The 27,957-nt window shown below is 35.2% G+C and overlaps 1 protein-coding gene across 1 annotated transcript in view; it reads left to right on the top strand.

Annotated features, from left to right (window-relative positions):
- The window catches only part of LRBA (LPS responsive beige-like anchor protein), a 530,437-nt gene that overhangs the window by 268,124 nt on the left and 234,356 nt on the right, over positions 1 to 27,957 (top strand). The window contains exons 38-40 of the mRNA XM_090287960.1: positions 15,054 to 15,178; positions 22,864 to 23,010; positions 25,518 to 25,654. Coding sequence (XP_090144086.1) covers positions 15,054 to 15,178; positions 22,864 to 23,010; positions 25,518 to 25,654 — 409 coding nt within the window. The remainder of the gene's footprint in view (positions 1 to 15,053; positions 15,179 to 22,863; positions 23,011 to 25,517; positions 25,655 to 27,957) is intronic.

Raw genomic sequence — 27,957 nt, 5'->3', positions numbered from 1 at the left:
TAAAATGTGCATATTACCCAAAGCAATATACAAATCCCCATCAAAATCCCAATGTCACCTTTTAAAGAAGTAGAACAAAAAATCAGATAACTGTGGAACCAGAAAAGATCCCCACTAGCCAAAGCAATCCTGAGAAAAAAGAATGAAGGCAAAGGTATCACGCTTCCTGATTTCACATTATACTACAGAGTTATGATCATCAAAACAGCATGGGCCCCTTGCTGGATAGCGCAGTTGGTTAGAGTACCGTTCTGTTAGGCCAAGGTTGTGGGTTTGATCTTCAGTCAGGGCACATACATGAAGCAACCAATGAATGCATAAATAAGTGGAATAACAAAATGATATTTCTCTCTTTTTCTCTCTCTTTCCATCTCTTTCTCTAAAATTAAAAAATAAATAAATAAATAAATAAATCGGCATGGTATTGGCAGAAAAACAGACACATAGACCAGTGGAACAGAATTGAGAGCCCAGAAATAAAACTACATGTATACAGGCATATAATTTTTGACAAAGGAGCCAAAAACACCCAATGGCAAAAAGAAAGCCTCTTCTGCTGGGAAAATTGGGAAGCCATATGCAAAAGATTGAAACTAGACTACAATTTATTCCCCTTACAAAAATTTATTCAAAATGGATCAAAGACCTAAATCTAAGATCTGAAACAATGAGGTACGTAGCAGAAAATACAGGTACTAAACTCATGAACTTTGGTCTTAGAGAAGATTTTATGAATTTGACTCCAAAGGCAAGGGAACTAAAGGCAAAAATACATGAATGGCGCTATATCAAACTAAAAAGCTTCTGCACAGCAAAAGAAACTGCCAACAAAACAAAAAGGCACCTGACCAAATGGAAGATGATAGTTGCAAACCAAAGCTTTGACAAAGGGTTTATATTCAAAATATATAAAGAACTCATATAACTCAACACCAAAGGAAAATATCTAATAAAAAATGAGCAGAGGACCTGAACAGATACCTCTTCCAAAAAGACATACAAACTGCCAACAGATATATGAAAATAGAGTCACCCTCACTAGCTACTAGGGAAGTGCAAATCAAAACCACAATGAGAGTGTACTACCTGACACTGTTAGAATAGCTGTTATCAACAAGACAGGTAATAACAAGTGTTGGGGAGGTTGTGGTGAAAAAGGAGCCCTCATTCACTGCTGGTGGGAACATAAATTGGTACAGCCACTGTGGACAACAGCTTGGTGGTTTCTGAAAAACCTTAAGAACAGCGTTACCATGTGACCCAGCAGTTCCAAGGGATGAAGGTGCACTGGCTAAGAATGCAAGTAAACAAAGAGCTCGGCTGGCCAGTGGGGTCTCAGTCCTTGACTGCAACTCCCTTCTGAGACTGAAGTGCACTGGATGTGCACCAAGTCCGGTTTGGGAGGAAAGGCACTTACCCCATGCTGCCAGGCAGGTCAAGCCTTTGTAGTTGTCTGCGGTCTGAAGAAAATCACACACACGTTTTTCACTGGGAGTCGGACTCCTCGCGTGATTCTCCATGGTCTGGCTCCTGTCTGATTCTATAGCCTCTTCTTTGGCCACTTCTTGCTTTATATTCTGCAAAAATTCTGGAAACAGTTAACTTGAGCATATACCCAATTGTTTCTTATTTGGCTTTACTAATGTTATTTCCTCAGAAAGATGCGTTTCCTCTTCTTATTCTCCTAGTTAATATCTGTTCACTCTTTGACTCTGTTTGTGAGTTTTACTGCTTTCTAAAAAGCTTTCTGTTAGTATGTACAATGCCCTTCCACTTTGTTCCCAAGGAATATTTTGCGTATGTTATAATTGTATCTTCATATGTCTGTTTATTCTCTTGGACTTTGAGGACTTCGAGGATAACTCTCTTTATCACCAAAATACTAAATTTCCAGTCCTGGCCCAGCTCCTTGAGCCTTGTTGGTATTCACCTAAGTGTTCGCTGATTAACTGAATAAGTGAGTGAATGAGTGAAATATAAACTCATTAGTTTCTCTTCCCTGGTCTTTTATGATGTGGCCAGCCCCCAGCCTTTCTTTTAAATCTCATTTTTAATGTGGCCAACACAGTATTCCGCTTCCAGTTTTTCGAACTCTGTACTTCTGCTTATGCTCTCTGAAAAGCCTACACCACCATCTTCGTGTATCAACTGAAACTGGACCGCTTCTTAAAGATCTTCCTCAAAAATTTTTTGCTCCTTAAATAATTTCCTGATCCCTTTAAAACATATGTGATCACTTGCTCTTTTTTTCAAATTTTTAAAGTTCTAGATTTTTACTTTTCTTAAGGCTTGGATCTTATGCTACATAATTTTTTGTTGCTTATTTTGTCCCATTATTAGATTGTGCATGCCTTGAGATTAGAGACTGTGCTTATTCTTCAACTAGTGCTTTCCAAATTGTAGTAGGCACTCGAAGATATTTGTAAATTAATGTAATTAAGCAGTACTGATCATTGAGAGCCAGAACAAATGAAATGTAAAGAAAGAAAGGAAAATAAATCACTTCAGAATGTGAATAATTGCTTCAAAATTAAAAATACTAGGAAGTTTCTAGGAGATGGCAGCAACTATTGAAAGAATTGGCTTCCAACCGTCTTAAAAACCTGGAAGTGTAACATAATAAGTCTGTTCTCCCCTGAGGATGAGGAGCACATACTTTTTGCTAATTTATCTAGCTTGCAAAGCACAGTATATATATTTTTTCTTTCATGTTACTTAAAATCAGTTATTTGCTTTCACTTATTTCCGAGATTTCTGGATGAAAGGCAGGAAGTGTTGGATTATGCTGTATTGCTGCTGCATTTAGCCTTTACATTATTTATTTAATTATAAATAATTAAATAAATACCATGGAGGCTATTTCTTTGCTCTTTCTTTCTCTCCTTATAACTTATAAACTATTTCAAGAAGGTCACAACAAACATGTGAAACAGGGCCTAAGTTTGAGAAAAATGAAGGTTCTAAATGCCAAAGCATTAGATGTTGACTACGAGATGGCTTCATGTATATGCTTATAAACCATGTTGTTCTTCCATATTTGGGGCAAGTGATGGAAATCACTAGAAACATTCAGTGAATATTAATAGCTTCCAGGCATTGCAGTTTTAAATGCTGACCTGCACTACACAGTGCTTAGAATTTATCTCAGTTTTACTTAACTCATTAAAAACATCAAGAGCCTCCCCTGGCAGATGGATCAGTTGAGGGGAACATCATCGCATACACTGAAAGGTTGTGGGTTCAATCTCCCGTCAGAGCACACACCTAGGTTGTGGGTTCAACCTCCCATCAGGGTGTGTGCAGGAGGCAACTGATCAGTGTTTCTCTCTCATGTCCATGTTTATTTTCCCTCCCCCTTCCACCTCTTCCTGTCTAAAATCAATAAAAATATCTTTGGGTGAGGTTTAAAAAAATAAAATAAAAACATCAAGACTCTTATAACCCCTCCTCACATCTCTGCCCCCCAATCTAATGCCCTTGCTATTTCAATTTTGGGTGATGCTAATGCTGGAGAAATTGTGTTTTGTAATTGTTATTTATTAGACTATGTGCTAACAATTGTTAATATAATTTATTAAAAATTTTGATCCCATTCAAATTTGTCATTTTATAATAGAGATGTTTAAACTCATAGCAATACAGTAAGCATCTTAGCCAAAGTAGCATTACCAAAATCTTTTCGTAATGCAAAGTCACAGGTGGGAGGTCCAGCTCTACTTCTTAGTAGCTAAATGATTTGACTTCTGAGCCTCGATTCTTCCCCTGTTGGATTGGGATTATATTCCTAGTTTACTGTTTTGAGAATTAGATGAGATTACATGTAAAACACTTAACAGAGTGCCTGATAACCTTTATGCGTAATCAGTAAATTTTAATTTCCAGTCTCTTTCCAGGAGCATAATGTAATACAGAACACAACTCCATTCTTTCATTGTAGGCATGTTTTAGTACAAGTGGAAAACTCAACAGCATTAAATAAAGGGCCTAGATCAGTGTATATATTGATTAATTCATTGGGAAACCAAATTATCATCAATATAAGTGACTTGGGAAGCAGGGTAAATTTGGTTTCCCAGTGAATCAATGTCTAATAAAGCCTATATTTATTTATTTTATTGAGGTCCGGAAGGATCATGGGTTTATCATCCTTACCCATTGCAGATTTCCTCACCAGCCTACTTCTTTTTCTTAACCTTCCTTATTCTGGCCTGCCCGCCAGATCAGTCTTAAATCTTGAGTGAATTTAGCCAACTGCTTTTTTTACTCTGGTTCTTAGGTTAATGAGTGCAGGTCGGTCGGGGGAGGAGGTAAGGGAAGAACACACAACCGCAGTTATATGTGTTAGCACCACTCCAGATGAATGCTTCCCAGCCTCAGCTAGAGCTTCATGGCTGCCTGGTCATCCCTAAACTTGCCTTTGGCCCACTCTCTCCATGTTTCCCAAGGCGACTCCTCTCCATTTTGTCCCTCTGGTCTAGTCAGTCAGAAACCTGCTATTTAATAGGGGAAATAGAACTCGTCAGGCACAAATCAGGCCTTTTGTGTTTCTTCTCTTCAACCCTAAAGTCATTTATTAAGAGTCTTTCATCCTTTTATCTTATAAAGAGAGGGAGGTGACTTTGTTTACTTGCAAGGAATTATACTCTTTTCCCAGAACCGCACCTGCCCTCCTCCCCTTCGCCATCTTCAGTCTCTTCTGTTTCTTTGGACTTCAGTTTTTCCGGTCTGCAGACCTGCTTAACTCTGTTCTTTACCCTCTTTAAAATACCACCTTATCTTCCTAATTCCTTCTATTGTCAAAAATTTTTTTTAAAGAAAGTCAGTGTTAACTATGTCCACCAAAGCTCCAGCTTTTTTCTGTCTAGTTTTCCTTTCACAGCTATAATCAAATTGCTAACGGCATCACCCTTCATTGCTTTAGCTGTTAGATGGCTTCAAAGGCAAGTAATAGGTGAAGTGAAATGCTTCGTTTCATTACATTGTGAAGAAGTATGGTCTCTCTCGATAGGAAGTGCAGGGAGCATTTGAGATCTTTCTCTTTGGTAGATGTCATCAGTTTGGCTCTAATAAACACATAGAATTCTCTAACAAAACAAAAGTGTAGGTGTGCAAAGGCTTGAGGACAGCTCCATTCTGCAGTTCTTGAAGTTTTGTGTCCCTGGGTGTGTAACTCCCCGTGCCCCCCCCCGCCCCCACCCCGGTCTGACTTCTTCATGGTTGTGTTGCAGACACCAGCAACTGAGTTGAAAGTTTCCTTGCTCCAGTCCAGAAGAAGGAAGGGAGGACTCCAGCCCCTGCCACTCAATAAACGTTTTGCATTTCATTTTGGTGAACAGTGATTGCTAGGCAGCATTTATGTAATGATTGGTTTAAAGTTAGATTCTGGAATCAGTCATTGGCAAGAATGAAAGGATGATCATAATTGGCTTAGAGTGAGCTTTTAGTAAATCATCAATCATCTAAGAAGTGTTATCTGAACAAAACTATCGTTCTTAAGGAGTAATTAGGGAAATTTGGAAAAAGTTATGAAGGAGAAGTGCCTGCTAGCCAGGTAACCAAGTGAGTACTTCAATTTCCTAATTATATAATCCAAATATTCCCCTAAATGGAAGCAGTTCAGATATTTATCAGGTGATGAATGGATAAACAGAATGCAGTATATTCATATAATGAAATGATATTTGTCAATGAAAAGAGATGGAGAACTGATACATGCTACAACATGGATGAACATAAAAAATATTATTCTCATTGAAAGACGCCAGTCACAAAATTCTACATATTGTTTGATTCCATTTGTATAAAATATCCAGAATCAGTAAATCTGTAGAGAAAGCAAGCAAGCGTATCATTGCTCTGGGCTGTTAAAGGACATTTTCATTGGGTTTTGTTTTTGTTTAAACTGCATTGCAAGTCAGTGGCAGTACCGCTTTAATACATGCCTCAACAAAGTAAATGGCATGTAGAAGTATCCAAACACTTAAATTCATTATTAACTGCAAACAGTAGCTTACATTTCATAGCATTTTATTTCACTCCTCACAACAGCCCTGTGAGCTAGGCTGAGCAAGTTATAATTATTTTATGTGAGGCAGTGGAGGCCCAGAGATGATGAATGGTTTATGTAGAGGTCATAGATCTAGTCTGTGGTGGAGACAAGGGGATGGGTTTTAAATACTTCAGAAGAAATAAGACCAAACTACTTTTATGTCATATCCAGAAAATTTTAAGACTAGTGATTTTTAATATAAATTACTGCAAAACTTCAGTTTTTATATATCTTATAGTATGAATTAGTTACTAACTTGATTTTAAAGACTTTCCCTTAAAAGGTAAGTTAGACTCATTTCTTTGGTACCATAGCAATATTGGAAATGTTAAAAAAATTTCTGTATTCTCCTAGCCCTGAAACTCTCCAAAAAGTTCCAATACTAATACAAATGCCTTTTACCAATCACTTACAATATAACTTATTTTAAAATGGTTCAAACGTAAGAAGCGCCAAGCCAGAACAAGCATATGCCCTTACCTTTTACCCTGCATGCTGTGAAACCCTCTACATGTGCCTTCCCAGGAAAGGGAGAATGGAGAATTACTGGTAATGAGTATGGGATTGCTTTTTGGGGAAATAAGCATATTCTGAATTAGATTGTGGCGATGGTTTTACAACTTGATAAATATACTAAATATCATTGCATTGTAGACTTTAAACAGGTGAATTTGACAGTGTATAAATTATATAGCATGTCACCATTTAAAACACAGAAACATAAAAGCTCCTCTTCATTCTTTGTCCTTCTGGACATATTTATGCAGAATTAAATATTGCTGCTCATTCAATACTTTGATGAGTCTTTGCTTCTTTGTCCTTTATGGCAATGTTCTAGTTTGGTTCTCCTCTTATCTTACTGGCTGTAAGGAGTAATTGTGTTCGTCTCTATTTCATTGATCCTTTTCTGCAACATTTTAAATATTGTAATTTCCCAGATTTATTTTATATTTTTCTCCCATCCTCTCAATATAGTTTTCTCTGGTGTAGCACACTTCCTAGCTTATAATAACCACTTGGTAAATTTTTGTTAGATGGTAGTCTAAAATCCACTGACTCCTAAGGCTGATATATCTCCTAATTCTATCTCTCTAGCCAGCGTCCATTTTTTGAGTTCCCACGTTACATTGCTTACTTATTAGACTTTTCTGGTATCCAGGACTTGGTTATTATTAGGTATCCAGGACTTGGTCATTCTTCCCAACCACACCTACTTAACCTGCAGCCTTTCAGGTAAAGTAGCATCTTTATCCCCTCACTGCCCCTTTGTTGCAAACCTCAGTCTTATTATCTCCATTTCCTTACCTTCTGTGTTGAATGTCTCAGCAAATCTGATCCATTCCACTTCAAACATGTCTCTTGAATCGTAGCCTCTAGGCCCTGAACGCTTGCTTTATATTTCTGCCACGTAACATGCAAGGTTCATCGGATTAATCCTGTATTATTGAGGAAGCTTGGTTGTCTCTTGCCTATGCAGTGTAAAAGATAGCTACTTTATTTGACTATACAAGCCCATTGAAACTTTTATTTCCTACCTTAGTTTTTGTTACTCTAGGGTGCTTTGAAGTGATCTTTCTTATCTGAATCTCTTTAGCTGAAAGTGCCTTTTTATGTCTCCATGCCTTTGTTCATGCTGTTTTTTGTTTTTGTTTTTTTGCTTGTAATGTCCTTTCCATTTTTCCCAGCAGATCCCTGTTTATCATTGACATTTCTTTTAAAAAGTCATCTTGTTCATTTTTCAGTCAATTATTTACTCAGTGCCAACTTTGTTTCAGATACTGTGCTTGGTCAGTGAATTAGACACAAACCCTTGTCCTCATGGAACTTACAAAATAGATCCTCATTGAAACCTTAATGATATCCTCAGTCCTCCCAGGCAGAGTTAATTCGTACTTTGATCATAGCTATAATAGCATCCAATAAGAGTTTCTGCAGGAAATGTCATGTGAACAGCCCACTGGCTTTGAAGAACATGGGCTTATTATTTGCTACTGATGGGCAAGACTTAGTTTCTTCATCTTTAAAATGAAAATAACAGTATTTAATCATGGCAGGGTTGTTGTGAGACTTGATGGTAAATGGCCACATGAAAGAGCAAGATGTTTAGCACAGAGGAACTGAATGCAATGCATGTTGTCTATTTTAAAATTATATTATTTTTGATACTTGATCATTTCCTTATCCTGATTATAACATTAAAAAAAAAAATCTAGGCTGAGCCCAGTGTAATCCATTTGTATGTATCAAAATCTGGTACATAATTGGCACTCAACAGATGTTTGGTGAATTTTTTAAAAACTAGATGTTTGGGAAAAATAGATCAGATTTGTCTAAATAGTATGGCTACTGAGGTGAGTTTTAGGGCTTCTAGCCTTTGGTGATGTAATTTATTTTAAGTTCTTTTTCAGTTGTCTTTTGTTTTACTTTGTAGTACAATTAACACTAGATTTTGATTTTCTCATAACTGCTTATTGGTAAAAATGCTGAGTGGATAAGAAAATGGGTAACAGGCTAACAGTAACTAGGAAAAGCTTAGGATTATTTCTTGAATAACTGACCTTTTTTGCAAGATTATATTTTCATAAAATACTCAAAGTAACAGCTAATTGAAGATGGGTGTCTATATGCCTCTAAAAGCAAATAACAGTACGATGTAAAAATTTATATCTACATATTATATAATTTTACATAAGTAATATATTCGATGCTCTAGTGACTCAGTTTAATATAAAATCTTGATGTTTGGCCTCAGTAAAGAAAGAATTCTGCCTTATAAGATGTCTCCTCTCCTGGAATCCATGCAATTAATGGATTCTTTTTTCATTAAGACAGCATAGTGCATAGATCACCTGCATGTGACTTACGGTACTTGGTAAACAGAGGTTTTAGTTCACAGTGTTTCTATCTCTCTGCATAAAGGCTCTGTAGATTTCCGTTTGTGAGATGAAGCATTCTTTTATGTTGTGTGATACCCTATCATGCCCGGACATTATTTCACCAAGATTTATGCAGAAAGTGAAACCATTCTAGAACTTAAGCCCTTTTATCTTCTAGCTGACAGTGCACTGAAAATGTTGACTTTCTTTTAGAGGTTACCAGTTATTTCAGTTGTAATGTCTAGCATGCGTTTTTTAATCTAAAAATATGAAAATAGAAACTAGCTTGATACAGGAGTTAGAAAAACAGGTAATATAAAAATTCAAGAATAAATAGGAAGTGCTAAAATTTTCTAGGATTTAAAACTTATCTCTAGCCAGAAGAATTATTACTGACTTTTGTTAAGGTCGTAAATATTTATCAGATATTGTCACAAGATAGTGGGTAAGGTGGAAAATGGGAATTTTTTCTACTGTAATTTTACTGTGATAGTTTTTCTTTTTAAAACTAGCATTCTTTTATTGATATAGATCCAAATCACATTAAACTGACACTAAAAACATTGAGATGATACATATATATTTGGCTAATGTGAGTAATAAGTGTCAATATATTTAGGTTATAGAATATGTAGAATCTTTATATAGCTATCACTGATTTCAGTAATTAACATGTTCTACTTTAATAGAACACTATCAAGAAACTCTTCCTTAATGTAATATAAACTTCATGACTTCAGTGCAATAAATGTTAGTGTTTCTCTTTTGTTCTTGATTGTTTTATCTATGTGCTGAATTTTGCTTGTTTTCTGACAGCCATGTCTATTCCTGGTCTGAACACCTTTTCCTGTAGCAGGGAAATGAATACTGTGTGGCTACTACTGATAGCCTCTGAAGGGCTGGTTCAGGTTCCCATCTCGAAAGTTAGATTTAACTCTGGGAGAGAGAGGAGCACGAGCATTGTACGGAGCGGGAAAAGTGCAGGACGTTCCCATAGCACCCTGTTGTTCTCGTAGCATGTCTGGACGGCACTGCAAACTGAGATGGGACAACGCCAGGAGTGCCACTTACACCCATTTTGATGTAAACAGTGTCCCCTAAAGTCATGAAATTTAATAGCCACTTAATAGAGTTCTGCTCTATTGTACATGGTTTTTTGAATTTTCGTTATTTTCACATTTGTCTTTTTAGTGAGGTCAGTGACAGTACCTTTTTTTGAAGTCTTTTTCTTTATTTTTTCTTTTTCAATTATAGCTAACATTCAATATTATATTAGTTTCAAGTGTACAGCATAGTGGTCAGACATTTATATAACTTAAGAAGTATTTCCCCCATAAATGTGGTACCCACCTGACATTATACATAGTTATTACAGTATTATTGCCTGTATTCCCTGTGCTGTACTTTACATCCCCGTGACTGTTTTGTAACTGCTAATTTGTACTTCTTAATCAGGGACAATATCTTAATAGTCCTTATATCCCTAGCATCTGGCTCAAGGTAAAGAGTCAGTCATTGTTATTAGAAAATATTTTAAAATTCTATTTCAGTATTCATCTATTCATACAATACATTGTTAAAAAAAATTGGCTATTGGCTTACCATACTTTCTTTAAGGGAAACTGAACTTTAAAAAGTCTTGTAATTTATATCTGAAAAATAATACAATATTTATGGTTGGACCACTCAGCTATTAGATGAAGAATGTGGATCATACCTTAGCTATTGATTCTTTATTTTAATACTTCTACCTTTTCCAACCGATTATCATTTGGTTTATTCATTTGTTTTATCTGTTCAACTCATTAACCACAGCCTATCTATTGATGCTTCAGTTATAGTTCCTTCTAAGATTATTTTCAACAATCTATTCAATTCTGTTTTTGTCAAACAGAGAAGACATATTTTATACAGTATGTCAAAATGGCATTGTTTTGTATTCTTTTAAATATAATGATATGATAAAGGTATGTACATACAAGTAAATAAATGTAAAGGTTTCTTAAAAAGTAGAAGGGTAATTAGGTGATATAATTAGCGAAAGGCAGTTAGACTTGCATTGTAATTGTAATCTCACATTTTGACATGAGGCCAAAACTGGGGAGAAATGATTAGAAAGAAAAGTTAGAACATTTGATTTCAGCATCATTCTCAACTTTCTAAGACACCTGCATTCCAACTAGTCAGCGATTTTAGTACTTGGAGGCTGTGTACTGCCAGGGGACCTAGCTACAGCACCTTTTATAGAGAAGGCTTTGTTTCCACATCTTACAGAGCCTGGGTGCACATCCTTAATTTGAATACATTTTTGTGATCTTAATTTTAATTAGTAGGGATAATGGATAAAAATGAAGTTTGTGAATGTTGTATCATGTAGCATTAATATAATTTTGAGGGGTAGGTACAGATATATAGAGGTATAGGTATGTAGTGGTATAGACATATATTTGGTTAATGTCTCAGAATAAGCGATTTCTCATCCATGCTTGTATTTATTTATTTTTACTAACCATACCATGATGATAACTCCAAAAGTATACACTGATTTATATAGTTAATTCATAACTTTATGGAAAGAAAGTAGGGTCACTATGCCAAATATGCCAATTTTTTACCCCAATTCCCTTAGTAGCCTGGGGTTTTAAGGGAGAGGCTGGCAATGTTTTTATTTTTCTTTCTTTCCTTTTATTTTTTTAAAGATTTTATTTATTTATTTTTAGAGAGAGGGGAAGAGAGAGAGGGAGAGAAACATCAATGTGTGGTTGCCTCATGCATGCCTTGCACTGGGGACCAGGCCTGCACCCCAGGCATGTGCCCTGACTGGGAATTGAACCGGCAACCCTTTGGTTTGTAGGCCGGTGCTCAATCCACTGAGCTACACCAGTCAGGACCACAATGTTTCTTCAATGAGAGTGAAATATTGATGTGAGTGATCAAACTTATAGGAAGTCGATAATTGCAAACTATAATTCCCCTTTTTGATTCTGTCTAAAATGGCAAATCATGCCTCTTTTTTTGGTGCTAGAACTTTATATACTGAGAGTATATGTTGTTGGAAGGAGTAGGGTTGTAGGGACAAAATATTACATTTTTAGGCCCATGTTTGTTACTGTGTAAATGACTTTAAACATGCTGTAATTACCCTCATTTGAAAAAATGAGTATGACTTCTTCCCAAGGAACATGTATTACTTTCACCATCAGAAAATGGATGATAAATGTTATTGTTTCAGATGAGGCCAATAAGTATTCCATTATGGGCAACTTTCTTGAGGGTTTTTATCCTACATCACCTGGAGCAGTGCTCTTTTATGGAGAGACTGTCAAAAAAAGTATTGAAATTGCTGTTCTTTAGGTGATTTTTGTAATCTATTTTACTGCTGTGATCAGGAATACATGATGTTTGCTTTGTTTGGGGATTACTTCCAATTGTTGTACAGGAGGTGGACGACTTGTATGGAGAAGGTGGTCTGAAACATGGCCTGTTGTAAACATTATCGTGTCGAGGTGGGAAGGTCTTCATTCTGTTCGAGTTGTAGCTGCGTATTTTTTATTTTTGGTAGACTATTTATACTTGGAGACAGAAGTATATTGTTAGTGTAAGCGAAACTTATCTTAAAAATTCTTTTACTATGCTAACAAATTCTCACTCCTTATGTATCAGTGCTTTTCTTTCAGCCAAATGTCACTCTCGTGACCATTTTTTCATTAGTGTCAAAGAGCACAAAAATAAACATTATAGTTTTACTTCCTTTTAATTTTGGTTATTATTCTTACAGATACTGTCTGTGAGTTACTTGATAATTTGTGGATGGTTTTGTAATTCCTCTGGTTTTCTACTGTTTGACACAACTGCTACACATGCTTCGACAGCCGTTCGATGTGACTTCACTCTCATGCATTAGACTACAATCTATTGTTACCTAATTTAGTAATAATTTTATAATAGCAGCTTAACATCTCTTATAATTTTAATTGTTATCAAGAAGAATGACATCGTTTAATTTGACTCAAAATTCAGAAGGATAGATGAATGACCAATTAATAATTTACCACCTTTGCATAATACTGAAGCATAGAATATTAGAAGGATTGATGGCAGAAAAGGTTAACAAATTTTAGCAGCTTTCATTAGCTTTACATGGTCATATGTTTGTGGTGCTGACTGAAATAGGTTTTGTAGGAGATCTCAGTCTAGGGAACTAATTACTTGTGCCGATTGCCACACTGATGAATAGACCCTCATTGTATCATTCCCCTGAAGACGAGGAGCAGCCTGTGATTCACGACTGCATCCTGGCTGATATTTGATAATAATTTTAACAGATAAATGTAGGTAGGCAGAATGATGAAGTGCCTATCCAAGCTCCATGACTATCAAAGCCAAGCACAGAGCCATCTGTTTGCCTTTTCCCCTCTCACCTAAGGAGAATTTTATTGTATTAATTGAGTTCAAACAACTGTTGTTTTTTTCTTATATGTATATTCCCTAGGCATTTCTTATTTTTTAAAAATGATCTCATAATATTAGTTTTCATCTAAAATATAGACAGCAAGTTAACAAATAATAAAAGAGCTTTTTGATTTTTCTTTTTGAGGACTGCACTTTTTACACTTCTTGGCACTCCATTTTGGTTACATTATATCTCCTTTCTATGGGTGATCAAAATCAACAAAGAAAATCTTAGGTGTTCTCACTGTCCAGCATTCTGAGAAAAGAGCATGGATTCCTATTGTTTTTTTAAAAAAAATGTTAAAAAAAGTAATGTACTGTTTGTTGCCTATACTTTTGTTAATCTGGGATAATTTTTAATGATAAAGTACTTATTTATAAATCTTTTGAGTTTTTAAAGGTAGTATCTTTAAAACATCAAAATACAGTTAACTTATATGTGGTTATTTTGGGACTGTCAATTGGTCAAGACTACTAATTTGTCAAAGATGACAGGTACAATTTTATTAGCTCATGAAATAAAAGTAAGATTTTACTTTGTATTAGTCATTCCTTGCAGAAGTTTTGATAATGAATTTTTAAAATTTCATTATCAAAACATAGGTTTTTAATGCTGTGTATCTTTAGTGAATAGATATATTCTGCAGAGATATTTTCTCTTACTCTAACTGAAAATAACTTCATATTAGTATTTTCCTTATAAAATACTTTCTAGCATGTTAGATCATGATGAGTTAACAGGAGAGAAAGCTGACATTTATACATTGCCATATAAAAGATCTACATAATTGGGGAAAATATAGAAGTTGAATTGAGTGAACCCTTTAAAAAATACATTTCCAAAAATATGCTTTTGATATAACAATTATTACACATCATATAGCATGTAGTTTTTAATTAAATATAAAAACAGACTACATAAAACAGAAATCCAATCTGATTTGCTTGAAAATAGATTGCTGTTTCACTCTATAGGAATGGTTTATTTAAAAACAGTAAATGGAAAAGAAATGCATTTTCTTGTGTTGTTCTAAGCCTCAGGGGCTAAATGTAATGAATATTTTAAGAGATTATTTTAATTAAATTCCTGCACATCTAAACAGAGTAATATTTTATTATCACATACATAACCATGTAACTGAGATATTCATTAAAGTTAACACTTTCTGGACCGAGAATTCATGGTATGATTTACTGACCTTGTACAAAAAGGCACAAATTAGGAAGAAAAATGAAGGGGGACAGACTTTGATTAATATAGGTAATGCAATACCATATTTATAATAGCCTTTTCCCTATTCTGGTTTATAAATGCAGCCACAGAGAAAGGTGCCCTGCTGAGGCTGAAATGAGGCTGAAATCAGAGCACATGCCACTAGAGTGTGGGGAAACTGATCACACTGTCAGCAATTCATTTCAAAATGATGTATTTAGTGCTCATTTCACCTTCCAAGAAAAAGGAAAAGGAGTTCCTTAGACTGGAAGGTGATATTGTTATTTTCAAGGACATACCTAAGTTAAAGATTGTAGAAAGGGGAGTGTGAGGTGGAGGGAGAATTAAGGGGAAGGGGAGGGAAAAAAAGGCAGCGCAAACAAGGAGAGCTTTATGCAGAAATTCAGTGCTACCACGCTGTTTGATAATTGCTAACATATGTGGCTTCTCTGTTTCATTGTAGTCGTCCTCGTGAGTTCTGGCGCCTTGACTACTGGGAGGATGACTTGCGGCGCCGGCGACGATTTGTGCGTAACCCTCTAGGATCGACACATCCTGAAGCGACACTAAAAACAGCCGTGGAACATGGTCAGTGTACAAACCAGGCTTTGCCAGTAGCAGCAGGTACAGTACTTGGTAATGAAGAACATAACTTCATTATTACAAGGCACTGTAAAATGGCCCAACACCACATTTCATAGTTACTCACTCCAGAAGGAGAAGTTAAATTTTTTATAGTTAGTGTAGGGCCCTATTAAATTATGGTGTCAAGTGTATTTATTTATTATGTTACACATGCAAAACTTACTTAACATAGACCCTTTGTTTCAGAGGAGGAGGATAAAATATTTCTCCTTTTAAGTGACACATTCAGCTTTGAGTAAATTAATCCAGGACGCCTGCCTTAAATCCATGAATATCAGAAAGACAGCATTTACAAACCAAATAGGTTTCTAGGTTCTGTTGTGTGTGTATGACTTTCCCTCAAACATAGTATTTTAGCATGAGATTATGAAGTGGGAGAGATGGTAATAAATGTCCAAATGCCTAGATACTTTCTGAGCCTTGATTTGTAGATGGTTGTGACAGATGGCTCCTGGAAAAAGAGAATAGATATTATTTTCAAACGTTCCTGCTCTGCATCATCTTATCAGAGCTTAACAAAGCATTTTCTCCTTTTTTGATGTAATGCGTATCACTGTGATTCAGTGTAGTTAGAGGCCCAATGAGCAAATTGGAAAAACTGAAAAAGTCCTTTGGATTTGATAATTTATTCTCTTTGGACATATGCTTTCATTTAATATTTTAATAAATTTTGAAAGTCAATTAAGATATATTGACTAAGGAAGAAAATGTCCTTTACAATAAAATTGCTTTGATTTTATAAAATATAAATTGGTTAATTTTTAATAATTTTATTTTTCCTTTTATGTGGTGGTAGTTTAATATGCAGCATCTTATGGTTAAATGATAGTATCTAGTATATAAAATACATGTGAAATTATATTTAATAAAAGTATTAAGAATTTAGATTAAAAGTATGTGATCTTAGGTTTGGCCTCAGTCAGGCAGCTTAACCTCTTGCACTCAGCCTTAAAGAGCCATTTCTGGAAGAAAATGTCTACAATATGTCATCAGATATAACACCAAATGTGACATCAGTCCTTTAAAATAAATGATCATACAGAGAATAGTCAATAACAAAGTGATCTAAAAGCAATAATAGTCTCAGAGCCCCTACATCTTCAACTGCAGGAGGTAGAGAAGGAGAAATAAGATGTAAAATTAATTAGGCCACTTTTGCTTTTAAGGATCATGTACTGTTTGTGTGGTGTTACAGATTTCAGAGTCACATATCTATTTATATTTATAATTTATTTTTACCATTTTTGTTTGTTTTTCATTTTGTTTTTGGTTAATGACCCTTACATTGAGAAAATCAACCTTTTTGTGGTTTTTATCTTTTTCATTCAGACAGATGTTACCAGGTGCACTTAAAATTTAATAGGTATTTTTCTGTCTTAACTGTCATTTCGCATTGAGCTGTGAGTTCTAAAGTCAATGAATGAAAATGTTATGAAAATTTTTCTTTTTATATCTGGAGAGAGGGATTTGTTTTCTAAAATTGCTCAGAGGCAAAGTGTTAATCCTTTTATTTGAAAGGAATATCAGTAACTGAATTTAGATTTTGTGGTATAGATTTAATTAAAGTGCTTATTAAAATTATTTTTATTAAAAATAGAATATTTACCCTTTAGCCATTTTGAGGAATATAAGCTTCCTGTAATGAATAAATTTTAATGTTGTTGTTCAAGTTTACATTTTAAAATAATATTACGTCAAATTTTTTAATGCTAAGAGGCTGATTTAAAAAAGGCATTTATTAGCAATGTTCACTGTTCTTTAATGAAGACTTTTTAAATCCTATATAGAAACAGATTTCACTCTTGATAGCTTCAAATAGTAATTGAAAGATAAATATCAGTTACTTATCTATATTTTATTATGCAATTTCAAATTGAGAGAGTGTTAGTTAAGTATTTTATGCAATTTCATTTTACTTAGTAACATTTTACACTAATCTTATAATGACTTATATTTAAAAGGTTCTGAAAAGATTAAAAACAAAAATTGAAATCTGAGAGGTATATCTTAAAAACTTAATCAAATTGTAGGAGAGTCTTCAGTAGTCTTCCAATAAAGAGGATATGTCATATTTACTACAACATCTTTTGAAAAAGATACAAACTCAAATCATACTTTCTATATAGTTTTTTTAAATAATAAAGAAATATTAGACAGTTTTGGAACTTAGTGCATACATTGTACTATAGTAGTTTGATGTCATCATAATGTATGCTGATATATAAGCAAAGCCTAATTTTAGAATGTTTTATTAAATAGTCTTAGAGTTGACATTCATTTTTAATTTTGTGTCAATTATGAAACTCTTTGTTTTTAATACTAACTTAATAACAATAGGAAGCTAATGAAAACAAACATATTAAGAATCAGAAATGCCAAATAAGACAGTATGATCAAAAAGCAGTTGAAATTACAGAATTTAGCATGGCTAAATACTGTGTTTTAATGTGGAATTTGAATATTTAAAATAGATATTATTGAGGTCATTGTGTCAGTTTTATATTGTTTTATGACTTCTCACTTTTGTTTATAATTGATTTAACTAAGGAGACAGGACATTTTGAAAATGCAGAATCTTAAAACATCATGAAGTATGTTATCATTATCAAAGGATGACATCTAAATAGAAATGCTGTTGGAGATTAGTTATATATTTTAGCCATAAGAGCCATCTCTTTTATAGATTGATTTGATTTGAAGGAAAGCCTCTGGTGTAAAGGTGGCAGAGTAAATACCTGAAGAGTGATGTTCTCTGTTCGGGCGATCAATACTAGCCCCATGACTCTACTTCTGGCTACCTTCTAGTTAAAAACAAATTTTTTAATTCTGACAATTTAATTGCCCTTCCCAAGTTCACATTAACTTGCTTGGGGAAAAGGGCTTTGGGTAATTTTTCAAAGAGAGACCCTCCAAAGTGGTTATTTATAAAAGTCATTTTGTAAAGGGAGATTTCTTTAACTTTGCAGAAACTGCATCATATTTTTAAATTAAAACTAATACTTCCTCTTATGATTAAATATTCTTTATGGAAATTAGCAGCAGCAAGCAGAGGTGGATATTTGATTCTTTGGGGCATTTTCTTCCATTTTATAGTTTTAAAATTTATTAGAAATCAGTTGTAATGATTCTTAACATTCTCCTAATGCACAGAATCCATTTTGTCAGTTATTTATTATCACAGCATTTAGATCTGGGAAGAATTTAAGGCTAAAGTTTAGTCTAAGATTATTCTTTACAAAAAAGGAAACTGAGGAAACAAAAGGCCAACATAATTCTTGGTAGATGTAGGCTCAAACCCAGGTTAACCCATGATTAGCCAGATTTTTTTTTAACCATTGTGCTCTGCTGTCTTCTAAAATCCATTTTTAAATATAATGGGAATTTTATATTCAAATTAAAGCCACATGGAATATGTTTTAAATAGTAGAAAGATTAGTTTTAACTCAAACACAAAAAAGAGTTTAGCGGTAGGATCCTATTGAATTCAAGACATTTTTATTTTGTAGACACTGTGCATGCTCCTAGAAATACATGAGGAGGATTTAATGTAGTTTAAAAAGTATCTTGTAATCATATGGAGTGATACAAATACCTCATCTGGTTTTGTAGTGATGACAGACCATGTAAAGATCCTAAATGATGCCATTCTCTCATAACTTCATAATGCCAGATACTATTTCCTTCTTAGGGTCAACATATACTAGGTTCTCTATCTAACACTTCAGGGAATCCATGATCATTAGGAGATGAACTTGGTGTGTTCCTCTAATCATCCTTTGTAGTTTCACTCATTTTTCCTAGAGTAAATCTCCTTGACTGGGAACCCTTTAGAAACTGCACAAGCGATATAAAGTAGAATTACTTGAGGACAATAGTCGTGTATAAGATACTCTCTCTGTATCCTGTTTAGAATGAACAGTGTGGTATGTCCTTCACATCACGCTAATGGATACCCGTATTTATTTTATGTACATTGGAGGTCACTTTGTTATTTCAGTAGTAATCTTTTGTTTTAAACAAAGTGGGTAATTCTTAATGTATAAACTTTTACTGTAACATGGACTATTGATTAGTACTAGCTCACTGGTGCAGTGGACTTTTCAAAGGAGATTTATATATCATAGGTACAGGAGTTTTCTCTGTTCTTATTCTGTTTTAATTTTGCTTACCTAGCCTGTTTTGAATGGATGAATCAACTCATGTCCAGTCCTAGCTCTAAAGAACATGAACTTCACTTTTTAGAGGACCAGCTTTTCTCTGAGTCCTCTTATTGCTCTTAGCTTCAATGAATCAAAAGTCATGATTCAAAGAAAGCATTTTGGACAAATTTATCCAATTGATGTAACAATTGCCCTCTAGTTAAATTAGAATAAATATTAAACCAGAATAAAATGTGAGATTAGATGAAGGCAATCTGTTAATAGTGATATGAAATTTTCAGCAGTTACCATGTTTGGTAGTAATTTTGTTAGCCAGAAAAGATCTGAATAAAGCTTTAAAATTGCACCAAAAGTATGTTCTGACTTCATCCAGTTGAACTTTTATACAAGCATAGAATATACTCACAGATATATCAGAATACTTGGTACTTGTTTCAATGGTTGATTAAGTATAAGGCAAACTTCTGTTTACCTTATACTTTTCCAGCACATAAACATGATAATTATCTTTTATTTTATGCTTGGGACAGTTTCGTTCTAATTTTGAAAACAAAGTTCTTTAGCAGAAAGCTATTAGACCATTGAGAATTGAAGGCCAGCGCATGTGGTGTGTATTAGAGTACTGTTGGTAATTTCACTGCTGCTAACTTAAAATCCTCAGGGGGAGTTAATTACAGGAAAACCATTCTAAGTATCAGTAAGCTGCATAGTTTCCATGACAAGAGGTTTTTCAGTTGAGGTTGAACAATTCCAGAATCTGAGCTTGTAAAAATAAGTAAATAAATAAAAAGTGGGTGTTTGTATGTGTATAGCAGGCCTATCGTACTTTACAATTTTTTCATAAAATTTTAATTCAGAAGTTACTGTGCTTTAAATGTGTCAGCATGATGACAACATATTTAAAAACATTTTAATTCCAGTTGTAAGGAATAAAAAATTATATTTAATGGTCATTTAAATGAATGTGATTTTATTTACTGAGCTATTTTATATTGCCACTGGCTACTATCTTTTTTTTTTTGTAAATGTTTGCAGATTAAAGGGTTCTTTTCCCTCTTTTTTCCAAATCAACTTGGTGTGTACTTCACAACATGTATGGTAATAATCAGACAAAGTCATGATCAAGGTGTTGAATTGAGTTGTTTTAGATATGTTTGGCATACGTTCATCAGATTTAGGTTTGGAAATGAATTCTTTTTTATTCTTTACTTTTTGTTATAATTCTGACTTAACTATGTGAAATGTATGAATAGTAAACTAATCAGTAAATTACATATTTGCATAGTGGGAAAGAGCCCAGATTCTGGTGCCCCAGACTCCTGACTCTATTTATTAGCTGTGTTGCCTTTGACAAGTTATATAACCTTCTCTGAGCCTGTTTATTCATCTGAAAAGGAGAAATGAGATGAGGGTTGCTTTGAATACTCCCTGGCACATGATTAGTGTTCTTTAATATTTGCCTTATTATTATTTCTGCTTTGACAAAGGAATTTAAATTTGGGAAATGAGAATGTAACATGCTGATTTTGTACTAAAATTTGAGTGGCAGTTGTTAATTAATTATAATGTACTTTATAAGAAAATGTAGAAGATGATGATTTCACTTGTGTTTCTCAGTGACCAACTTATTTTTAGTAAATTGGGAAAGGTCTTGTTTGGGCTAAGGGCAGTGTTTATGATTTCATAGTAAGGAAATATAAATACCTGAAACGCAAACAATGACATAAAAACTTATACTGCTATTTTCTTAAAAATTCTGGGGTTTGGGTTTATTTGTAGCTTGTAAAAAATAAAGCCATTTAAATAGATCCTTAAGAGTTTTTTCAAATATTTATTGAGAATTTCATATGTGTGCAATGTAGAAAAATAAGATTTTACTTACCACATAGAGGGTATCCAAAGCTAAATATAAAAGCTTCTTTCCGTTATTTAATAGAAAGCGCCTATTTTTTTTAAGTAGTGCCGTAAGTATTGTATGCAAATGATATATATGGTGAACTCATAATAAATATGATAAAAATAAACTTTTACCTTTTAACATTATCCATAACCATACCTATTAAATTCAACAAACCTTTGATTTCTCAGGTTAACCAGGTAACGTACACGTAGTTGAACTATTTGACATAAATTATATACATAAATATTACTCATGTTCCTGCAAACTGAGCGCTTTATCCTTTGTGGGTTTTGGACTTTATGCCTAGGCAGAAACTGCAGTGGAGAGCAGAGAGCCCGGCCGTCTGATTTCCATATCAATAGCTGCTGCCTGGGCGGATCAGGTGCTTTGCCTCTGGGATTTCCCTAGCTGGAAACAGGGACTGCAGGGAAGAACGATGCTAAACTTTCCCTTATGTGACACTATGAGCTTTCAGAATTCACAATCCAGCAGTTGGTGCCTGGTTTTACGAATTTCTTAAGAAGAAAGCTGCTCAAAGCAGAGGAGTCATTAGAGGGGTGTGGGGTTCTGAAGTCGGAATTGTGAGTTTCAGTGCTTTCTCCTTCCGGCTGCACCTCTGCTCCCGTCTGTGGCTCCACTGCAGGCCGTAGGTGCTCCGCAGAGCTTTTCCCTCACTCCTTGGATTTGCTGTCCCCTTTCTTCCGTCCCCTGCTGTCCTGCAGCCTTAACAGCGCCTCCAGTCTGTGCTGCTGCTCTCCACAGGCCGCTGCAGCTCAGGCAGTGAGAGGCTCTCTGCCCAGATGCCTCTCATCCCAGACTTTCTGTTATGGTTGCCCCCGGGGTGTCTTAGCCCTTTAGCTTAAACACAGGGAGGAGGTAGTGTTTGAGCCTCCACTTAGTTTCCACCCTGCCTTGCTCATGATATTTGTCTAAGGGCTGAGGTGGGGGTGCGGGTGGGGTGAACTGTGGGCAAGGGCAAGGTGAAGGAAGGAGGGGGAATGGAGTTAAGAGCAAGAGAACACAGCTTCCCAGAACTGCTAGAGCTTTGTGTGTCAGGCATGGCTACAGGACCTGGCCTGAATCCTCATTGGCTGTGACTCTCTCCTGGCCCTGACCCTCCTTACTTCTGGATTCCCCTCCACAGCCATTTCAAAATGTTTGTCAATAAAGTAGTATTCCCGGAATGAATCAGTCTTTCTTATTTTTCATTGTTAGGTGGGTATTATTTGTAAAATGTAACTTTGGATTTTTTCTACTGACATTTCCAAAAACGGACTGCTTTTGAACCCTCTCCAGCCCTAACTATAAGGAAGTAAATGGCTTGGTGAGTGGTGAAGGGGTCACATTTAATGGGATTAGGGTGCTTGTTTGGGGGAACGCTCACCTAGGTTGGGGAATCATGTTTGTCAGAAGGAGCATGTGTGCCATCCCAGTCACTTCCCCAAGTGTGGGTGACTGTAAAAATGATTGACCACCTCCGGCCACCTCACCTTACCTTAGTTCCCTGCCCCTCTGCCAAAGTGCTCTTCCCAGGGCTGATGGACAGCTTTGTTTCCTTTTCATTTCAGCTGCAGATGAAGATATCCTTGCTAAAGGAAAGCAGTCCATCAAGAGTCAGGCTTTAGGAAATCAGAACTCAGAAAACGAGGTTCTCCTGGAAGGCGACGACGATACTCTGTCATCCGTGGAGGAGAAAGATTTAGAGAATCTCGCCGGTAAATTCAGTGGTTGGGCAGCTATTTCTGCCAGCCCTGGGCCAATAAGCATCTAATTACTTACTTTTTCAGCTGTGACCGCTACTAAGTTTACACCCATAATTATTTTAGATAAATAATTTTTGTTCCTCTAAACATTGTCCTCCTAATCTTCAACAATTTCTCCTTTGTTTACCTATTTTATTCAATATGCTTATTTGTTAAATAATTTCCACTGAAAAAGAAAAAAAGTTCAAAAGCAAAAACAAAACAAAATTGCTTTACATCCCATGGGAGTTACCTAACCTCTATAATATGAGTGTTATAAGTGAAATTCTGGCAACTGTTTTTTTTGTAAAGAAATCTTGGAGGCAGATGAGCTATTTGCTTTGATATACAGGTCTTAGTGAACATGTTGTATATATATTTAACTCTCTCAAAAAATCCATTTCAAGAATGCTATGGCTTTACATAAGTTTCACATATTTTACCTGATGTAGAAATTTTGATTTGTACTGTGCAGATTTTCAGTTTTACTTCCCTTATGGGAAAAATAGCCTTGTTTAGCCTGAAATTTTAGTCATTCATTAAATGGCTTTTTTTTTTTTTTTTAAATGCCTGTGGCTCTGTCCCTCAAGGAGAAAAGTCTGAAAGATTCTATGATTTCTTTAGGAAAAATTATATAATGTATTTTGATAATTTTCATTTAAGAGAAGACATTAGACATCTTATATTTAATGACATATATCTGGAACCTGTACTGCTACGCAATGAATGCTCATGAAAAGCAAAAACAGATGATGGCATCTTCTCTGATGAACCATAAGCCTCTGTGTTGAGTAAAATAGAATTAATTGGAGCGTAGTGTTAAGGGATTTTGGACAGGAATAAGGAGTAAGGTGGACAGTGCTGTTTTTCTAGTCTTTTTCCTTCATATCTATTTACCTATTTCCTCCTCCTCTATTTGCTTCCATTCTTGCTACCAGTAATGCATTCATACAGTAATAGAGGTGAAAGGGGAGTTTAATTATATAATCCTGACAATGGCAATAGGATTAAGAAGTAATCCACACTAATAAAGTGGTGTGGGTTAGAAATGAAATGGAAATTGTCAGGGGTCTTCTTTTGGACCTAGGCTGCCCTAGCTCCTGCAGCTGTCTGCTTACCCTGTAATTGAATGTCTGAGAGTGATTGAAAAAATGTTATTTCTTCTCAGGATTACATGCTAATGTAAAGAGGGCAAAGGAGACAGCAAAAGAACACATAGCTGCTTATTTCATCCATTTATAGGGATGAGCTTTGGGAAATCATGGCTGTTCTGCAGCTATCTGCTGCCCATCTGCAGACACAATGTATTTGTACGTTGGGAATAGAGGGCAAAACCTGCTCTGATCTCCGCAGAGCATCCCTTCTATTGTCCTGCTGGCACACATTAAGATTGATGTGAGATTAAGGACCAACACCCTTCTCACAATCGATGGAAATGTCAATTCATCTGAATTTTGAAACACTTATTCACCCATTGATTACCTGAATAGGTGTGCCGTGTTTGTAGGCACTGTATTAATTCAGACCTCTAAGTGCCAATCTTCTCTTGCTGTTTTCTTCACCTAGAGGATTTGCGCAATGAGAAACTGACATGGGATTTCAAATTCTTACTACATCAATCTCTACATAAATATATATGTATATATAACGTAATCATTCTTTTTGGTCCTTACTTTAGGTTTAGCTCTAATACACTTTGTGCTCTTCTCTCTGTATTGAATCTTTTGTTTTCAGTAGCAGGCTGATTTGTCTCTTTGATAAGCCCTGTGGAGATTTGATTATTCCAATAAAAATTCATTCACTTGGAAACCCACCCTCCAGCTGTTTACTCCCAGAGTCCCTGAACTACACTAATATTAGATTTGGAAGCACTGAACAATATTTAACAGTGGAAAGGCAGGCTTAGAAAATAAGTATTTTTGCCAATCTTTCATGGGGAAAGTTGTTATGGAAGAGGTTTTATGTCAGCCTGGCACAAAATCTTTACTAGAGAATATGGTGCAATGTTTCTCACTTTGCTAATAAGCTAGAGATCTTTTTGTAATCATGCCTCAGCCAAACTCTGAGCTAACCTCTGGCCTTGGGAGCCTATTCAGTCCTCCTTGCTCCTGGTTGTTTTTCCATGTTGTTTGATAGCCTGAGGCTTGTTTTCTACATGGAATGTGGATGGACTTAGGCAGTGCTGCCCTTTTACCAGGAGATTAGACCAAACCTTTGCGGACTCCCTTCAAAATAATTGCATCATAGTTTACTGGTACAAGTAATCATCTGTTATAAATCTCTTAGTATGAGAATTCTAACTTTGCATTTTTGGAGGAAGTTTTTTGGGGGGATACAATTTGTAAGTGCAGGAGTTGGCAGGCAATTTGGTGCTGGAGGTGAGAATTTTAAAATTAATTAAATAAAATTTCTGCTTGTATCTATTGAATTTTTGAAAAATGTCATTCTAACTTGTGCGGCTTGCCTTTTCATTTTGGCAGGTCCTGTTAGCCTGAGCACACCAGCTCAGCTTGTGGCCCCCTCTGTTGTAGTGAAGGGCATTCTTTCTGTCACCTCCTCCGAACTCTATTTTGAGGTGGATGAAGAGGACCCCAACTTCAAGAATATCGACCCCAAGGTGAGATGATGAGGAGCGGGTTTCATTTTTATGGAATTTTATGGGCTGGTGTGCTGCTATTAAGTAGGATTGGCATTGGTAAAATCTGACAGACTTAGTTTGAAATTCTTGCTGATTTTCCTCTGCCTCTATGCAAGGCAACTATTATATTTAGCTTATGGTTCCCTTACCAGCTAGTTAGATTATTGAAGTTCATTTAGATTCAAAAACAATTCCCACTTAATTGCTTTTATCATTAGCTCATTCAAGGATAGGGGTGAACCTCAGGGAGTATCTTCTATAAATATATTTTACATCAAAGGGTCCAGGGTAAATTAAGCTACACAATTCAGTGAGATTGAGAGAAGAATTATTTTGTTTAGCCCTTATATTTTCTGGATATAAGACCAATATGTCAGTCTCCTTGCTTTGTCTTCATGACTTTCTACCTGTCATGCGAGTGTGTCTTGTGGGTGTATGAATACCTCTGTTTCCCATTACCTGTAGTCAGTTTTATAAGGCACTGCATAATTTCCTATTCTTAAATGAAAATGTAGTTTCCCCTTTAAAATGTATTTCTGATTACTTCTCAGACCTCGGCAACTTTATTTTACTAAGAAACATCTGTAGCACAGCCATAAAGCCAAAATTGGGTTTATTTTATGAAAGTGAATGGTCGAATTTGTTCTGAGAGGAAACAGTCTCTTTTAAAATGAGCAAAATAAGTATCCTGTAGAAAGAGAAGTGGTTTAAAAAATTGGAATACTTTATTTTACAGACTGATAGCTGTGTGTGTGTATGTACATACTACACACATATATGCATAATGTACACATATGTACATTATGAATTTGTTGATGGGAGTTTCCTTGGTTTTGTAATCATGTGAATTATTATATTTTAGTGATTTAGAAGTATTTCAAAGTACTTGAAGAAAATGTAATTTTATTGAAAACTTACAATGCTTTCTTGTATTATGTGCTTTTTCTAGCACAATGTCTCAAAATTGCTGCCTTTATTCAGATAGGATTTGGTAGACTGTATGAATGGAAGGCTACAATGAAACAGGTCATTTTGACCTTGATAATTCAGCTGATCCAATGTGGAGAAAACTGTAATTCAGATTTTGCATCACCTGGAATAAACTTTTATTTTATTGGAGAACTGAAAGGTCTGAAAATGTATTTTAGTTTCTTTAGAAAAGAAAGGTAACCAAAGTTACTTACTTTCTCTAATTTATGGTAGTTTGTGAGTTTGAGAGGCTGAAATTTAAATCAAAATATTCGACTATGCTTTTGGACACACATGGCTTAAATCTAAATTGTGATTTAAAGGTGTCTAAGCAATTGTACTCAATGTTAGAATCTTGGCCAGTCTTTGCAATTAGGCTCTTTAAAGTTATTTACTCCTTTGGGGGAAGTTATAACTTTTATTTCTTTCTGATCTTATTCTGTGCAGCATCATTAAAGTAATTTTTTCCCCCTGTTGCTTGTGCGATAGAGGGGTCTTTTACCTTAAGCACAGACATTGTTTTGTGCCACAGTGTCCTGCCTAATATGACAGAAATCAAAACTTCTGCTAATTTATATTTAAAGAGTTTTTCAGCTTCTTTTTGGAAGAATTTTTGATTTAGTATGGACATTGGTGCTTTAAGGTATCGTGTAATAAGGACACTTGTGTTGCAGTTTTTTTCTTTTTTAGTTGCAGTAAATTAAAGGAGGGAAAAGATACTAAATTCGGGGAATTTTTGTTTCCTATCAAGAGTTAAAAACTTTTTTCTGGGATAACTGGAGGGAGATATGTTTCTAACACTGTAAATACTTTAGAGAGAGAAAAAATGGTCATTTTAAGATAGCATTTTTATCTTTTAGAGTGTACACTGACCTTAAATAATTTCTTTGTAAATGTAAGCACCCATTACTTGCTTTGAAAACGTTCTTAAAAATTAGAACATTTTCCCCAGAGAATAAATGCATTTTTATTGTTTAAAAACGAGTGTGTTTGTCTGAACCTACTTGGAATTACAGTGAGTTTGTCCTACATCTCCAGGAAGAGAGACCAGAAAAAGATATAACATAGGTTGAAAGAGTGGAGACGATTTTAGAACTGATAAGATCAAAGTTTAGTTTTCTGAGAACTACTTTTACGAGGGAATTTTCACCAGGGACTCTTATGACTTAAGCCTGTTTTGTCAAGTGAACCAGGAGACAGAGCCCTGAGTACCTTCCTTGTTTTCCATCCATCCCTGATGTCCTGCTGCTCATCCCTCCCCCACTCTTCCTCTCAGCTTTAAAATTGCTTTTTTAGAACAACTTTCTTTCTAT

This window comes from Furipterus horrens, unplaced genomic scaffold, assembly GCF_987537825.1.
Source record: "Furipterus horrens unplaced genomic scaffold, mFurHor1.1.pri manual_scaffold_10, whole genome shotgun sequence".
Classification (NCBI taxonomy): Eukaryota; Metazoa; Chordata; class Mammalia; order Chiroptera; family Furipteridae; genus Furipterus; species Furipterus horrens.
The sequence above is the reverse complement of the archived record's forward strand: the minus strand, read 5'-3'. Positions and strand labels throughout refer to the sequence as shown.